At 42.1% G+C, this 18,210-nt stretch overlaps 2 protein-coding genes and 1 long non-coding RNA gene across 7 annotated transcripts in view; 1 reads left to right on the forward strand and 2 right to left on the reverse strand.

Annotated features, from left to right (window-relative positions):
• The window catches only part of drp2 (dystrophin related protein 2), a 68,043-nt gene extending 67,207 nt beyond the window's left edge, over nt 1–836 (reverse strand). For all 5 annotated transcript variants that reach the window (XM_018733597.2, XM_018733596.2, XM_018733595.2 and 2 more), the window contains exon 1: nt 505–836. In XM_018733597.2, the coding sequence (XP_018589113.2) occupies nt 505–739 (235 nt within the window). In that variant the 5' untranslated portion in view covers nt 740–836. The remainder of the gene's footprint in view (nt 1–504) is intronic.
• On the forward strand, nt 672–2,116 carry LOC108923097 (uncharacterized). The gene is made up of 3 exons (XR_001965193.1): nt 672–715; nt 1,361–1,464; nt 2,043–2,116. It is a non-coding gene; the product is annotated as an uncharacterized LOC108923097 (long non-coding RNA).
• Nucleotides 2,019–15,196, reverse strand: cenpi (centromere protein I). The gene is made up of 20 exons (XM_018733602.1): nt 14,966–15,196; nt 13,772–13,909; nt 13,341–13,459; nt 13,080–13,187; nt 12,142–12,190; nt 11,968–12,014; nt 11,786–11,875; nt 10,982–11,113; nt 10,641–10,778; nt 9,237–9,357; nt 8,356–8,447; nt 8,136–8,253; nt 7,948–8,012; nt 7,570–7,679; nt 6,389–6,524; nt 5,911–6,035; nt 5,615–5,663; nt 3,372–3,590; nt 2,422–2,463; nt 2,019–2,240 (listed from the first exon to the last, which is right to left on the reverse strand). The coding sequence occupies exons 1-20, from the start codon at nt 15,129–15,131 to the stop codon at nt 2,091–2,093; spliced, it is 2,214 nt and encodes a 737-aa protein (XP_018589118.1). The 5' UTR covers nt 15,132–15,196; the 3' UTR covers nt 2,019–2,090.
• Between the last annotated feature and the right edge of the window lie 3,014 nt (nt 15,197–18,210).

Here is an 18,210-nt window from a genome sequence, read left to right on the forward strand (position 1 = left end):
CACAGGGCGGCTCGTGCGATCGTTCACACACACACACACACACACACACACACACACACACACACACACACACACACACACACACACACCGAATCCCCGAATGATCGTGCACTCCAGCTCGCTGCCCCGTGCCGAACCAACAACCCTAAACCCCCCCCCGACCCCACCCCCCCACAAACAAGCTCATCTCTTTAGTGCTTTTTTTTTTTTTTTACATTTTTTACACACCGCCCGCACTTTGCAGCCTGGGAATAAAGAGCGGAGCCGCTGTGTTCGGTAGGACACCGCTTCCAGTTCGGTCCACGTCGCGGTCCCCGCACCGCGCGAGCCGGGAGTAGCGCACGCTCATCTCGGCGGGTCCCTTAAGGCTCAGTTTTCAAAGCAACACTTGGCATCGTCTGAAAAGCGCCGATCGAGCGTCGGATGCAGCCCGCAGGAGACGCGCGCGACGCGTGAAACCGCACGTCTCGTGGGAAGATGCCGCGTGGTGCCCGGATGACCTACCTTCCTCCTCCTCCTTCTCCGCGGGGGATCTGTGCGGTGCGCGGTGCGTGAGCAGCCTCAGGGAGCCATGGAGGGACTGGACCCCACCGTGCGCCAAGGAGGAATGAATGAAGAGGATGCCGGGGCCGCGAGACGGAGCGCAGCGCAGCGCGGGGATGGGGGACCTCCACTGGTCCTGATGCTGAGCTGACATCAGAGAGAGCCGCTTAAGGTGGTTCAGCGCGCACTTCTCCATCACTTGATCACTTGCGCGCGCTCCGCGTTCCCATCACTTCATCGCTTCAGTGACTTCATCACTTCCATCGCTCGAACCTTCGACTTAAAACCCCCACCCTCCCCCGCCACCTATAGCTACACACACGGGTTCGGCTCAACTTTACACGCAAAAAAAAGAGCCCGAATAAATGCAGCTGCGCTTCTGAATAAAGTGATTCCTTAGGGGGGAGGAAAAAAAAAAAAAAAAAAAAAAAACAAAGGTTAAGAGTATTTTGGAAATGTTTCGCTTTCTCGCGAGTCGCTCCTTCGGAACATCAAGGAGAAGCGGCGCGCAGGTGGAGCTGCACACAGATGGAGTGACTGATATTGACACGGACAGCTGACAGCTCCGGAATTTCCGATTTCATTTCATAAGGGGCGAATTTATCGGAATGTGTCATCAATTAACTCTTTCCTGCCCTTCCGCGTTCCAGCCGCTTACAAGGGAAGAAAATAAAACACAAGGGAAATATAACAATGGTTCATTGCGGTTACACCTGCTTGTGTGCACTGAAAGCACTGATACTGCACATCAACCTTGAGAAATCAATGCGGAAAAAATAAGTAATGAATAATGCTTCACCACTTTGCGCCTTTGCAGAAGGAAAATAGACTTGGTGACCTGCTGAAAGGCTGAGGCTCCTGACCAAACCTGCCCTGAAGCTCCCGGTGTGGACATCATGACGACGTGCGAAGGCTTCACAGGTACAAATCCAGACGTTCCAGTAAAAGAACAACATGTACCCTGAAGCAGACTTTTCTGTTAAAAGCTTTTTACTTATCCAGTCTGGTCACTCTAATCGCAGGAGCATTAGGTTTTTCCTCGATGGTCGGACATAAACATTTCATTTAGCTAGAATCACCACAGAATGAGCAGACAGCAAATAGGACTTTTTGTATGTAGTGTTATAATAGTTTACACTGTCATCCATTGTACAAGGAGCTGTATTTTAAGGGAACCACATACAGGTACAGTATTCAGAAATATTTTATTTTAAGAGCCACGAAGCATTACTGTAGACATCAGAAAGCCATGCTCTAGATGAACCTTAACACTTAATTCTTGTTCATTTTTAGTTTATTTGTGACACTTAAACTGTACAAGCACAAAAAGCAAGAAATAAAACTATAAAGTGACAAGAATGCAAAAAAATGTACAAAATAGCTACAGTTCACCTTTGGGCTATTTACAAAGATTTGACGCACACCGCCAAGACTTTTTTTTTTTTAAATTTAAAAAAGAAAACAACTTGAGTTAGTTGTCTGCTGCCCATTCTGCCCAGATGTGTCCACAACCAGGCCACGGACGGGGGACGGGCATGGAGCTGGGACTAGGACGGGGGCTGGGACTGGCTGTCTGAGGTCGCCCTCGTCCCTCCGACCGACGACTGTCGTCTCAGGCTGCTCTGCATGAACTCCTTGAGGCCTTGGAGGCCCTGACAGTAGAGGAACTCCACATACCAGTCCCAGCGCTTCCCCAGCTGTGCCAAAATAAAACCATCACAACCTGTTCAGAGCCTGCTTAGGAATTTCCACACCCATAAGGCCACACATAGATCACATTAAAAATAGATTAATTCTCAGAAACATCCACTTAAATTTGTCATAAATTATGTTTTTCCATATAACTGCACATTTTTAAATGCACTTGGAGTTTCGTACCTTTATAGAACTCAAGTCCATTTTCATCCTCTCTGGCCAACACTTATTGAAGGGAGAAAAAAACATGAGATCAATTTAATAATTTAATAGTTATAAATAAATAAATTGCCTCCAAACTCTCTGGGACAACTTAGACATTGGAGCTGAGCCAAAGAAAAGATACTTGTTTTATTAAACACATTAAAACACAGAGGTCTCCGTACACAGCAGTATAAATAATGAAAGTTTATGCTACTGCACAGTAATGGGGCTTCAGTACAGCATACGTTAAAACCCCTTTTCGTCATCTTGTCCAGTCTTAAAATTTAACCACATCTTGAGACTGGAAGATTGGGGGCCAACTCCTCTAAGAACATCAAAATTCTTAGTGAGAAAAGAACAGAGATTATGGTCATAGGTCAGTAACTAGCCCATAAGCTACGATTCACATGTTTAATTACTGTGTGATTTTGGACTAAGAAGTAATGAACGACCTGGGAGGGCAATGAGTCAGAGTGTTAACCCCCGTAAGGCACGCTGCTGTAGCCACCCCAGCTCTGGCTGTTCTTGTTGCCGCACCCCACTCAGTTGGAACTACAGGAAAATTGGCCAGAAGAGTCACTTTTTCATGCTGTATTTTAGGTGATAACTGCCCTTCAGTCCACCGTTATATGGACCTTCCACAGAAATACTTAGTATCCGGTGAAGTGGTGAATCCAAATTGCACTTAGCGTCACAGTGTGTCACGTCACCTTGGTGAAGGTAAATGCATGTTGATAATGATTGTACACGGCTTTGGGGAAAACCAAGTGTTAAACAAACAAAAGTAAATGTAAACATGGCCCAACACGTTTAAGAGATCACCCATGTTGTTCCATCATTAGCATGTGCTGTGAGTGAATGTAACTACTGCACTTTCTGGCAAGAGCACTGTGGAAGAAATGGAACTAGGAGTAACATAATGAACTCACATTTTCGTGAAAATCGACAGCATAGCCCAGGAAGGCCGGGTGGTAAACCAAACTGAAGCGGGTCCAGGGCTCTGGCACCCCACTCCTGGAGAGAAGTCCCTCATCCATCTCTAAGCCCATACCAGGCTGGAAGGCCCTGGAGTTCCAGAGACAGCTCACCATGGATACCACATACTGGTTGAACTCGTGGTACGTCTTCCTGCTGATCTCAATGGGCTTCTGCACATGGACAAAGGCACAAGCAGAGATCCGAAGACGTCTTACATTTTGTTCTCCATTAAAAAAAAAAAAAAAAACACTAAAGGATGTGCTCTCTCACTCCTTTTGTTGACTACCCACACCTTAACCTCATCTGCTATGTGTCAATTCTTTTTAGAGCTGCGCCTGATGACTTGAACAGAAAAGAACTGAAAAGAGAGAAACCTTGCTGACAGCTGTCAAAACACATTGCTAACAGTAAGGGGCTTAATCTGTAACACAAGTGGCAGCAGCTTTTCAATCTTCTGAACACACTTCTCATGCAGTCTTTGTATCACATTTGTTGCATCATTAGCATTTAGAGACAAATTCAGACAGAAAAGTAACTAAATTTAAAACTAACCATCATAGCCAACTATTATCATTTTTGTAGTTCTCATTAAAATCAACCCAGGTTTGGTGAACTGTAAATATTTCATTAGCTATGGGTATTAGTATTGCTCAAAATTATTTGCCCTGAGGCAAAACAGAATCCTCTTATGAGCTGCATCTGCCTATCTTGCACTGTTTATGATGGTGAAGAACTATCAATCTCTTCTTATAAAATCCATCCTTACATGAATTAAATAAAATATTATAGGTTATAACAGGGGTAGTCTAACAGGTCCTTCAAAGCTGCAGGCCAGAATGTATTAAAGTGTAAATTTCAATTACTGCCTGATTTACATTTACATTTATTCACTTAGCAGATGCTTTTCTCCAAAGCGACTTACAATGGATACTATGTAGTGTTACTAGCCCACACACCTTATTCACCCTGGTGACTTACACTGCTAGATACACTACTTACACTGGGTCACTCATCCATACATCAGTGAAACACACTTTCTCTGTCACTCACACGCAAGTGAACCTGAACAGCATGTCTTTGGACTGTGGGAGGAAACCAGAGCACCTGGAAGAAACCCACACAGACACGGGGAGAACATGCAAACTCCACACAGACTGAGCGGGGATCGAACCACCAGGCACTGTGAGACAGCAGCGCTACTCGCCGTGCCACCGTGCCGATTTACACCTGAAAGTCCAGGTAATGTTTTCAAACAAATTATCCCAACATTTTTAAGTGCATTTAAACAAATGCAGTTGTGGTGGTGGTCAGACATGTGGTCTTCAAGTTGAAGGACCCAGGTTGTTCCAGTGGAAACTATCTGTAAATAGGTAAATATTTTAAGTAGTTCAGTACACAAACATTGTAGGTCACTTTGGAGAAAAGTGCAAGCTAAATAATACATATATCAATAATAATAGTTCTAATAATGACAGGAGTGAAGCAAATGAGTCCAGCTGAGCACCATCTCTTTACACCCATGGTTTATGTTATTATGCTCAGACTATTGATTTATACAGTTGTAACTACATCTGTATCCAGAGAAGTTTTAGCTCAAATGACACCGAAAGACTTCAGGGATTTACACTGCCAACTTTCTGGTTATCGATTCCTTAATGACTGCAACCAAATCTCAAGTTTAGAATCAGGTGAACAAGTGTGCAGTGGCCATGGTGAAACATGTACATACCAGTACTGTATCCAGTCATGCAGTTTCATACTTTAAAGTCTATCTAGGGAACGCAAACAGAAAGGCCGCCTCCTCCCCCAAACTACCATAAATCCATCCTCCGAAGACAGGCATACGCTGGCTGACCTTTTCCTTTCCGTTGCTCTCTTCTCTAAAACTACTGTTCCTCTGCTACACCGGTAGTCCCACGGGAGGGGAACCAACTTCCACTCAGGATTACAACCGCTCAACACCTCTTCCTTGGTCTCCCAGAAGACCTCCCTCTTTAAATAGCACCATTTGCCATTTCAAAGTCTCTGAATGTGCTTGACATTTGAAGTTGTCCGTTACAAGTCATGGTCATTGAGAAGTAAACTACAGGGCTTACATCTCAAATAACAGGTGCTATATTCAGCCTCTCCATCTCCTCTTTCTAAATCCCTCCTCAATTACACCAATTAACTTTTAAACTGGAGAATTTAATACCTTCATCTTCTGTTCTTGATTCTTGGCCGACATCAGATTTGTTCTGTACCTAAACATTTAACAAAACAAATAACATGAGTGAAGGTACAAATGGCATTAAAACAAAGGCATAATAGAATTTGCAGGCTTTGATAACCTAATCAACAAATACCACAACTGTAATTTAATCACTGAAAGGATTCTTCTTGGTAATCATTTCATTAAGCATGAAAGGCTGGAAAATAAATCAATTACTTCATATACATTACAATACACCAAAGCATTTGTCTCAGCACCGCAGGAGTCAGTTATCTCACCTGTACATGATGTGGCACAGTTTATCCAGATTGACAGGGTCGGTGGCAAAAAGGGCAGGGTAGAACACTCCAGCTGGTGGCATGAGCACCAGGGGCAGGTCATACTTCAGGTACATGTCACTCACCTTTAATTGGGAGCGAGAGAAAATCAAGACATGCTTACGTCTGCATCCACTACATACTGTACATATCCCTTCATTTAGCTGTACGCAAAGGCTTAATGACAACAGAAATGTCCCTTCATATGTGTATGCAGCAGGGTAATTACTGCAATTTTATTAGCACAATTTTAATGTCAAGATGGAGCAGAGGGCAGCATGGTGGCACAGTGAATGAGAAACAAAGAGACTGCCCTGGTTTGGACTGGTGTACCATCTAGGGTGTAAATTGCTTATGTTTCAGGGACAAGCTCTGGACCCACATCAACCCTGAACTGGACACACGATTACTAATTATGGCTGTATGGTGATGTAGTTACCATCATGTAGAAGTCCAAAGTGAAGCTGAGCAGCAGGCTATGGTACCCCTCCAGCTGCAGGCCTATGGTGGAGATACGGCCCACAAAATGGACCAGTTCCACAACAGAATCCATTAGCCCTGACAGTGTCATGTTCCTGGAAACAGCAGAATCACAATGAAGCCATGAACACACACAACCGGTTGTGAGGGCAAACAGTTGTCAGAATGCAATTCTGAATAAGTTTAGAAGGTCATGCGAGTCACCATGGTCAAATGAGGTGCGACACCAGATACTACTTTGTTTGCAGATCAAAACGTCCGGGACAACTCCACAGAAACTCAGATCAAACATCCTACCAAGGCCTTCAACTGTAGCAGTAGTGGAATGCATCTGACAGTGGAGAATTCGCTACACGACAGTACATTACACACTCTCCTTTCAAAGGGCCACTTTCATAAGAATGTAGTTCAGTCTATGAGGCCTTGGGGCACTTCTGCCTCTCCTCTCTGCTCCTTCCTTACAGTCCTTTCATAGAATGCTCTTTGTGAACGCACACCAGCACCCAAGTGGGGTTATCTGCATCTTCCAATTCTCCCAGGCATAAGAATGGAGATTATTAAACAAGTCTTTGCACAGGTACTATAAATAAACAGCAAACAATATCAAAACGACACAACGCAGTATCACCCAGCATCTACTAACTAAAAATGGGATTCTCCATGAGGTGTAAGCATATTTATCACTTAAGTTTGAACAAGCTTTAGTACAACTGTTGTGCAACTGTTCAAGAAACCAGGTTGAATTCATTATGGATACTGAAACTGTATGAGAAAAGGCACACAATTTAAATGTCTAAGAACTCCTGACTGCTGGAGAAGTGTCTGGTTCCAAATGCAGCAAGTAGAACTAATATAGAGCACGAGCACAGTGAGATACCAATACACCACTGGCCAGATTCAGCAATGAAGCCAGTGGATTGCACAGGTACGAGTACAATTACAATGACAGAATGACTAAGATGGATTCTTAAGCAACAATCTTCCAGTATGTTTTCTTTAAATTAACATTTTACCAGAAGGTATCCAGATAAGACACTACAATCTGTTCCTCTTTTTTAACAGAGCAGGTCATACGTGAGGTTTTTCTGAACATGGAATTAAACAACGTGGGCTAACTTTGGGGGGGGGGTTGTCACTCACATAGGGGTCTGGCTGGTGACACTGATGTCCAACTCATCTTCAAATGCATACACAGAGTGCCAGGTGAGCCATTTGAGGAGCATGTTGGTGAGGCACTCAATGACACTACACTGCAGAGAAAGAGAGAATGTGTAAGAGCAATAATCAGCAGAGCAATGGCTGCAGCCATCGGTCCTTGGTGTGATGTGCGTGTTATAGCTAATGGCTACAAAACTCCATATGTTGCCAAAAAATAAATAAGCAAATAAAACGTGATTTTCCTACCTTCATGCATTTCAGTATCTGTTCATTCTCAGCATCACAACCAATTTAAATGTATTGCACCCAAGCATAAATTTTCAAAACAACCGCAAATAAAATTAAATCATTTTGTAATACCTTGAAAAACAGAGAAGAGGTGAAAAACAGCTGCATTAGTGGCTCAAAGAGAAGAGTTTTGATACCTGTAAAGGGGAAAAGCTGAGTGAGCATCATTTACTCACACAGAATTCAAGGTATATAATTTTTTCGATCCCTGAGACATTAATAACTTTCAGTCACATTGATTGAACATGGGTGGGACTCACGTGAGCATGGGACCACAGGAATGTTGCTAAGAAGGCCCAGGATCTCAGGCCGGAGCAGTGAGCCATCCCAAATGTTGAGGAACTTGTATAGGAAGAGCTCGGTGGCTGCAAAACCCTCCTAGGGGAAACAGAGAGGATCGTGGTTTAACTGCTCAGATAGGGAGAGTTGATGGGCAAAGCTCAAGAAAAAAGGGTGGGAGGCCAGACTGACACCACCCACCTGAAGGAAGCATTGCGTGGAGATGAGAGTGTTTAGGAAGCCGGTAGCCTCTGTCAAGTCCTGAGTGCCACCATCCTTGCAGAATATGAACTCTGTGCAGGTAAATAAAAAAAAAAAAGGAGGAATGAACAGGTCAGCATGATGTGACTAGGAACAAGGAGAAACAAGAGGAATAAAAAGGTCACCAACACAATTACAAAGCCAAAATAGCAGGTTGCAGTCAATAGCACTGGATAGTTTCACAGTGCCTGGACTGTGCAATTGGACATTGGTTTGATCCTTGCTCAGTCTGTGTTAAATCTGCATGTTCTGCACATCTTCAGGTCAGTTTCCTCCCACGTGCTCCAGTTTCCTCCCACAGTCCAAAGGCATGCCTTTCAGGTAAACCGGTGACTCTAAATTACTTATACTTTCTATGTATGTACTGTATCTATCACATTGCTCTGGTGCGTAGATGGGTGAATGATTGTACAGAGTTTACTACAGTATACTTATCACTGTAAGTTTCCTTGGGTAAGGGTGTCTGCTAATTACTGCACATACATTGATGTATGTCACTTGGAGAAAAATATCTACTAAATGAATAAATGTAAATACAGTAAAAACTGATCCCAAAACTAGACCTTCCTTAATGTAAATTTCTTATATTTTTAACCCAAAGTTAAAAATACAAACTTAATGCTAGAGTTTTAAACATTTCTATAGCTGGCCACATTAAGGAAACAGAATAAACCCAAGTTCTTCACTGTGGCAGACTTCCCACAAAAAGATTTACCTTTTTTATTAGACGATGCATATATGAATTCAGAGATTTTGGCCTGCTGATGTTTGTTATTTCCCTTGCACATTCAATCCCACGAAAGCTTTCAGCATAGACTCACCCTCATGAAGTAGGTGACCCAACCAGAAGTTGAGACGGAGAAAGGCAGAGCTGTCCCTCACACAGTCCAGAAAGTGGAGGGCCACTGTGGAGCCCAGCAAGGAGCCCATCTGGGCTGGGAGCTGAAACACAGTTAAGGAAAAAGAAGGTATTGGAGAGGTCAGGACAATAAGGATATGCCACATATGCTATTTCCTGGAAAAATTTCCCTTGTGTCATTTTTGAAAGAAACCTCTGGACCACGGAATCCCAGGATTAGCAGGGAATTCTTCTTGAATATTGAGGGAACTTATCTTTACTGCAGATTTTTTGCTGAGGGTCAGTAATTACGTGATGTTGTTGAGCCACACAAGACATACAAGGATGGGTCTACTTCTGACAAGAGAAGAAATCTTGAAAGGAAGGCTCAAGTGTTCCTTGGAGGTTATCTCTACTCTCTTGCATACGCAGCTGCTTCGCAATATGGGAGCACAACTGCAATAAATAAATCACAGCGCCTGCCAGACAGTCACGACACACGGCTCAGACAAAGGGGGTAGGTGTGGATAGATTCACTCCACCTTGCCATCGCCATATGCCCTTGTGCCCCACACCAAAGTCACTGAGCGAGTAGCAGGACCTGTCATACCAATCGGTAGGTACCACCTTTGGTCACTGAGTACCAATTCCCATCCAGTAATTTACAAGGCCGATTCCTGTGTTTAAAAACACACAGCAATAACAACAACACCGCAACAGGATTAATGTCCCCGCCAACATCAGTTATACTGATAATCACATACAGACGTGATCCACACACACACACACACACACACACACAGAAGAGCTGAACGAAAACAACACCCACGGGTCAACAGGTATAAGTATGGAAACTACAAACTGCAGTGAACACATAAAAGCATATAGTTTAAAGGTAGTTAAAAGAAGTTTAACATATTTTTCACTCAAAGTTTTTGCAGTTTCAGAATTCCAAAAAAATGTCAGAGTAGAGAACACTCAGCTAACACCTCAAGTTGTAGTGAATAAAAAACGACCAGTTAAGATCTGCTGTAGTGAAACAGCTCCATCTTGAGGCTATAAGACGAAGCAGAAGAAATGGATAGAGAAACAGACGCACTTAAGAAAACAAGCGGATCTAATCAAAGTGACCATTTAAAGAAATAACTCTTCTGATCTGCTATGCCATTTAGACAAACTTGAGCAGAGAGAAATAATGTTCAACAGATTATATTTCCAAATTTTACAATGCCCACTGACAATGGTATTAAAATTTCAATTGCCCAGCCAAATTCTCCAACCCTAAATAAAGGTAGTGAAAAAAAAATTGGTAAAATAGATCATTTACTATTAGAAACAGCACTAGAGGGCACTGATCACTCCAAGGAGACAAACAGCAAAGGGATACCTCAATGCGGTGGAGGTTCTCAAGTAGCTGAGAGAAGGTACGAAGCTGTTCCAGTGGGAAAACCTTGCTGCCAGACAGCCTGCTCTGGCTCTGGATGGAGGAGCTAACAGCCGGAATGGTTAAGTGCCTGTGCAGCTTCTGAAGAGAAAGGGCAAAAAGGAGTTTCAGGTTTCAGAGGTCTAGTAGATTTTCCACTGCCACACTACTCTGAGCAGAACAGACCAGACCAACACCAAAGTATCTATTTGCATCAGTCAGGGGTGGTGGAGTCTGGGTAACATTCCACAGACACACTATCATGTATGGATGTACAATGGTGAGATATCATCTAGGCCTCATACCCTCTTCCTGGTAGCTGGCTGCTGACTCACACCCACACTCAACTGGAGATCAGAGAGGAGCTCCGTTGTGCTGCTCTTCTGCACAGCAGCTAGCGCTGCCTTCCAGGTAGAGTTGTGGTTCTTAAAGCCACTCTGGAGAGATTGAGAAAAAGTGAGAGTGAATTATGGATGCAGTAGAAATTTAAACATGTAAAACAGCCTTTACATTTATTCATTTAGCAAACAGTTTTCTCCAAAATGATCAGAACAACTCAGGAACTCAAAACAAAAGTGCATTTCACAAATGCTCGGAGCAATATAGCTGCCAAGTCTCGAAGAATAGTCAGCTTGTCTGATGCCACTGTTTAAACCAGCATACATTACATGGGTACTTGCATACAGAATTGGAGGAGAGTACAATCTTTTTAAAACAGATAAGATTACAATAGCTTTACAAGAGTAGCGGCCTACGCAATTAATAGGAAACAGAAAGCTATTTGTGACAGATAATGTAATGCCAACTTATGGAGTACATTCGAAGTCTGGAAAGAAGCGAGTCTGAAATGTCTACATTACTATCCTAATGACATATACCGTAAATTTGTTGTTCAGTACATTTTCATATTGCATCCTTTCCAACTGGTAGTTTCAGAATGCTTAACATAATTACAGAAAATAATAGACATGCAAAAGGGGACTTGGTAATATTGATTACAGATCGCTAAAACAAGGGGGGCACGGAAAAGTTAAGCAATGAGTTAAACATTTTTTTTACACTATGCATTCTTTAAAGAGCAGCAATCACTCTTACAGCTATGTACACACCTTCATTTTCGCCGGCACAGAGATTGTGACCAGTTCTGGACAATAGACTTTGTAAACTGACAGCAAGTGCATTAGAAATGGCTGGCAGCCCTAGAAACAAAAAAGTAAGCAAAACATCAAAACAAAACAAAAGAGTTCATAGCTTTGCTTACTTAATAAATGATAATGTTATTAAAATTTACCATTCTTGTCTGAAGCTCCAGCAACTTTCTAACTCTGTACGGTCGAACTGAGAAGAAAATTAAAAGGTTTTATGACTCAAAAAAGGACTTTGATGAAATAAAAGGTTGTCTACAATAAAGGGATAAGACAATGGTCACAGTATGGAGTCCTTGAGAGGTCATCTCATAATTTACCATTTTCCTTTCTGGTTAGCAGGTACAGAAGATGGCAGATGTAGGGGCACTGAAACCACACATAGGAAAAACACCAGAAATATTACTTATACATGCTAGACATATATATATGATACACAGAATTTCTTTTTTCAGTGACTGTCAAAATGGTGCAAGAGACATCCCAACACATGCCATTGGTCTTCATTCCAATGAACCACCCTTCCAGTAAAAGAGAAAATTTAGATGTACCAAAGAAGAATCCAGAAAAAAATTAATATCTTTTGTGTGTGTTTGTGTGTGTGTGTATATATATACACATACACACACACACACACAGGCTATATACTATAAATTTTAATCGTATTTGGAAAATTTGACTGATATCTGCACTCATACTCTCTGCCTACACATTTGGTAACAAGAATTAAAATGACAGTCTATTAAAGTTCTCAGCTCAGCAAGAAGACTGATGACTCTGTCTATTCTCAATTCCTTTTGACAAATGACCACTTACAGAAAAACTAAGCACAGCAAAATCTTTCAGTCTGTCCCTTACATTATATCTGTCATGCACACAAGCTGTGGTTTAATAGAAATCCTGTTTATTTACTAGCACTTTATTTTAAAATTCAAGACACTAAAAGTATGCTATTATACTGACGGCACCTTCAATGGCAATTTAATTGCACATTGGTATATTGTAGTGCACAATGAACCATTGGTCAAATATATTGTCCCAGATCTACCAACAAAAAATAATCATACAAAACAGGAAAAGAATGGTCTGAAAACATGTAAAAGAATTTTTTATGATACCTCCTTACAAAAACTGAATGCAAACCTGTCATACCAGGAATACTGAGAATGAAAGACAAGGTTCGCAGTAAGTTGTAAGAAGAAGGTGGAAACAGCTATGCAGGGTAAGTGATAAAAAGAAGGACTAGGACTCTTCTTACCAGATTTTCTTCAGTGACAAAGTTGAAGATGAAGCCGTATATGGCCCTCAGTTGGTCCTTGGAGTCAATAAGGTCAAATACAGTGAGTACCCACCGGACAAACAGGACCTTTGAAAAAAATTGGAAAAATCCTCTAAAACAGTTATTAACTTCAACGGGGGGCAAGAAAAGAAATACTTTCCAACCAGTCCGGATGAAAAGGAACTCATGCAGTTTCACTTGAAGAGAAATCCTCTCCCAGGCTACCTGTAGCCCCTTTACCTGCATGTTCACTGGCATCTTATCCACACATAGCCAAGACACGCCTCGGATAATGGCCTCCTCGGGAACCGTAGAGGCAGGAACCAGAAACTTCAGCACTCGTATGCCAATTGCAGACCCTTGACAGATAACAAAGAGGAATGTTTACAATGAAGTTCAGGTATTTTATTTTTTTTATATTTTAAGCAGACAAAAAGTCAGTCACGTCTCATGTAAGTCCCAAATATCTTCGTGACCAGAGTTTCTGTCATTCTCTGTGAGAATTTTCTCTATTCGGTAAAGCTATGCTGCTGCTGCATAAATAACCAACCAAGACAACACTAATCAATCAATCATCATCAAGCTGTGCATCAAACAAGTACAGGGAGAAATACAGTAACATAAACTTAAGGACAACATTTGGTCCAGCAATGTCCAGCTTCCTCTCTCACCCATGCGGAGGCTCAGGGAGAACTCCAGCAGGATGGATACGGCTTGTGGAGAGAGACCCCGACTGAGGCCCACTCTCTCCACAGCAGCAAGGTGCCGCTCCACTGTGTCATTCCCTTTCCAAGGGGTGCCAGCTTCCACTACAATACAGAAGACATTGTTGGGAGTGAGACACAGACTAAGACAAAGAACAGGGTTCATACACAGTTTTAAGAGTGAAATTTAAGCACTTTTCAAGCACTTCAAGGTCCCTAAATCTATTCTTCAAGCACAAGCATTGAATTCACTGATGCAATATTATTTAAACTGACAAAAGCCACCCTTGCTGAGTTTAAACAGCCCCCCTTTAACTCAAAGCATCAAGCTACGAGACTGGAATGCTCAGTATGAATACAACTTATGATTATATTTAGTTCATATTTTTGTATACTTATTTAATTTTGGCTGTATTTTTGTACATTTGTTGCCAATTGTAGGTTAGGTGAGCTTTTTTGTGGGGGGGTTGAGACAAAATGCCAAACCAATTTCCACAGTATGATTTAAAAATACACAATAAATAAACAAAAACATTTCACCTCTTTACTGATTTGCACTGAAATTGAATAAATTTTTGTACATTTTTCCTTACAATACTAAACAAGACAACAAAACACTACTTCGCAATGTAATTGTAAACGTTTTTAAAACAATTAAACAGGAACAGAGAAAAAAGAATGCACATTTGACAAGCGCTTCCATGAACTGTAGTACTAGTAGTCTAGGGTTGGACCAACTTGCAGGACTGTTAGGTTTGAGCAGTCAAAGTCCTTCGCTTCTCATCTATTTGATGATCATATGAACTCCATAAATGAAACACCTGTCTTAAAAAAAGACAAAACAATGCCATCATAAACAGTACGTGCACAGCGAAGGTGGGCTGACGAGCCAGATCAGATGATGTATAACCGCTCCTCGGAAGGTGGGGACTTGCTACCACTACGTCACGATGCGATGACGTCACACCGTCACTCGGTGTTCAAAACGTCTCTTACTACAACGACGACGGGACTAGAATCTGCCTCGCCACGTTTAAAAAAAAAAAGTTTCAAATTAAATGTGTATATAACACATAAGCATAGAATCTGGCTGAATGACTTGTATAAACTGCATAAACAGCTGAGTGCGGTAAGAATTTGAATAAAAAATGCATGGGGTACCCTTGGAGAAGTACTTCAGCGCCAGCAGAAACGGATCCTCGGCCTCCCGTTTTTTCTTTGCATTCTCAGCCACACGCAGACTACGATGACTGCGGGCGGAAGATGAAGAGTCATTTTCAGAGGAAGAATCCAAGTCTAACCTCTGAGGGTTAGAGTTTTTCGCCATGGCTACATAATCCAGTAACTATTGTTTTCTTCGTCCCGACGACGAGCTACAGTCTCAAAAAAACTCAAACTCTCGCGCGCTCCACTGTGCGCCTGCGCACTACACACACTGGCAAACGAAAGCGTCTGGAGGGTCGCGCATGCGCACTGGGGAGAGACATAACTAGCTAAATGAAAGACGAAAGTATTCAACAAAATAAGTAGAAGATGTACGGCATAAATATGTGTATACTTTCCTAGTAACGTTTTCTTTTAACCACAGCATGTAAAAGTCAGGACGCATTTTTATCGTATTAGTTTTATTGGACGCAGTTTGAACTTAAATGGGGTAGTCTCTGGCTATCGCCTCAAGTAATTCCACTGAGGTATTTTGAATACAGTAGAAATGCACCCCTTTTCTTTACAAGAGCTTTGGTTCTGCCTATGGTCACCTTCATAGTGCAGATGTGAAGTATTCATCTGAAGTTCTATACAACTTGAGTTAGAATAGTGATTTTTTTTTTTCACACATTAATCTTACACCGTTCTACTTCATGGTCCCATATAGATCAGTATTGTACTTATTTTAATACATAAAGGCCAGTGTTACAATTCACCCTGTATGCACACCACACAAGCTGAATAATTCCAGTTATAATATTTTTTCATGTGTTTTCATGTTTCTGATGAGACTGGAAATGAGTTTGTGTCATAATTATTCTCAATGCTAAGATATACTCTTTTTTTTTACACAAAGCCAAGGATATGTTATGAAATGAATACACAATTATTAAAACGTAAGTCAATTTATTATGATACCAAGTCAATGAAACACTCCTTTTTTTATCCTTTAAGATTTTTTCACAGCACATTGTGACATGTTCAAACGTGTCAGGAATGAGTTACTGAAATAAAACTAACGCCTTAAAATGGAAAAATTGATATGCGGTTGTTTTTCATCCCCAGCTAGAATTAAAAAGCATGACTCAGCACTCGTGGTCACATTGAAATGTCACTCAGACTCAGCTGTGAAAGCTGTAGTAGTGCAAAGTTTTATGTGTCTGAGATTTTCCTGTTCCGCAATCTGTAGAATACTGCATCACCAGACACACAACATCTAGCCTTACTTCCCGTTTTCCTTCACCTCATTTACATTTTCCTTTTGCTTCCTCCTGTGAATTTCCTGCTAGGTTCCAAACATTTAAGGGCAAGTTGGTGTCACAGCGGCAGACGCCACAGATGTCACCATGTAATGTTAGAGTCCCGTTTCACAGCTGAACGTATGGTTTGATCTCCAGTATTATCAGATGTTGAACAGTTGGCTGGCTGGTGCAGTCAAAACAACCTGGAGCTGAACACGGTCAAAACAGTGGAGATGATTGTGGACTTCAGGAGAAACCCCCCAGCACCTCCCCCCCTCACTATTCTCAACAGCACCGTGTCAGCCGTGGAGTCTTTCAGGTTCCTGGGTCCTACAATCTCGCGGGACCTGAAGTGGGACACCTATATGGACTCCATCGTGAAAAAGGCCCAACAGCGGATTTACTTCTTTCGCCAATTGAAGAAGTTCAACTTGCCACAGGAACTGCTGATCCAGTTCTACTCAGCTCTCATTGAGTCTGTTCTGTGCGCTGCTATAACTGCCTGGTTTGGTTCAGCTACCAAATCGGACAGAAATAGGCTACAAAGGTCAGTCGAGATGGCTGAGAGGATCACTGGTGCACCCCTGCCTACCCTTCAGGTCTTGTAATGAGGAAGTGGGCAGGCAAAATTGTCACTGATCCCACACACCCTGGACACAAACTCTTTAAACTTCTGCCCCCTGGGAGGCATTACGGAGCACTGTCCACCGGAACGACCAGATACAAGAACATTTTCCCTCAGGCCATCTACTCTCATGAAGAGTTAACACACCCCTATAGGTCTCCTGTCAGTGCAACAATTTCCAATCACTTTATGTAATTTACTTCTTATTTATCTAAATTTTTTGTATTCATGCTATACCCTCGTGTTTGTATACTCTGCAAGTATGTTATTTATTTATTCTCTAATTCTGTGTCAGCTGTTTGTCTGTAAATACTGGAAGCATCTAGAACCACAGCAAATTCCTTGTGTGCGTCGGCACACTTGGCCAATAAAATTCAATCTGATTCTGAGATGTTGCTGAATTCGGAAAGTGGGAATAGATGGATTGTGACAGGAGATGACGAGACATGAATCTGATAGTGAATGGCCACATCCCAAAAAAAATAGAATCCAGACTTGGATATTTTACAGGACATAAGTTCATGAGATGAAAGTCTTATTCTTCTTAATGAGATGAATCTCCAGCATGTCTTTTTATCAGAAAGTCAATAAACAGAAGTTAACATGACTAAGCAAGACCCATACACTCTGTGGCCAAGCGTGGACTATCATTCAGGAGAAATGGGGAAAATACACACGCACACTATCTGAAGCCGCTTGTCCCGAGCAGGGTCGCAGCAAGCCGGAGCCTAACCCAGCAACACAGTGCGCAAGGCTGGAGGAGGAGGGGACATACCCAGGACAGGATGCCAGTTCATCACAAGGCACCCGAAGTGGGACTCAAACCCCAGACCACCAGAGAGAAAGACCCACCCAAGCCCACAGCGCCACCACACCCAAAATGGGGAAAAGCAAGAACTAAAACCACAAGTTTGAAAACTGTTGTGCGTATGTATGGGCGTTGCTATAAGTTGTAGAGGTGGGGATCGAACCCACAACCTTTTGGTTCCAAAAGCAGCAGCTCTAACCACAACTCAACACTTCCCTAAACAGCACTCTACCAGCTTTCCCTGTAACATTAGTTACAATAATTCTTTCTCTTTCGGACAAAATAGCCCAGATAATTACGCAATAGCAGCTATTCTGTCCCCTTCTGCTCGGAGAGAACTTTGTCTTGGAAGCTTTGGTAAATACCCATGTGGTAACATCTGCCTAACTTTGCAAATTCCTTAAAATTTTCTGTAGTAAATATTAGTTTGAAACCGCTGTCAGTCTTTAGCTCCCATAACATCTCACTGGATGTTGTTTCAAAAAACTGGACTGATGACTCACCAATTCTGTCTTATATCTTCCCA

This window comes from Scleropages formosus, chromosome 13, assembly GCF_900964775.1.
Source record: "Scleropages formosus chromosome 13, fSclFor1.1, whole genome shotgun sequence".
NCBI lineage: Eukaryota > Metazoa > Chordata > Actinopteri > Osteoglossiformes > Osteoglossidae > Scleropages > Scleropages formosus.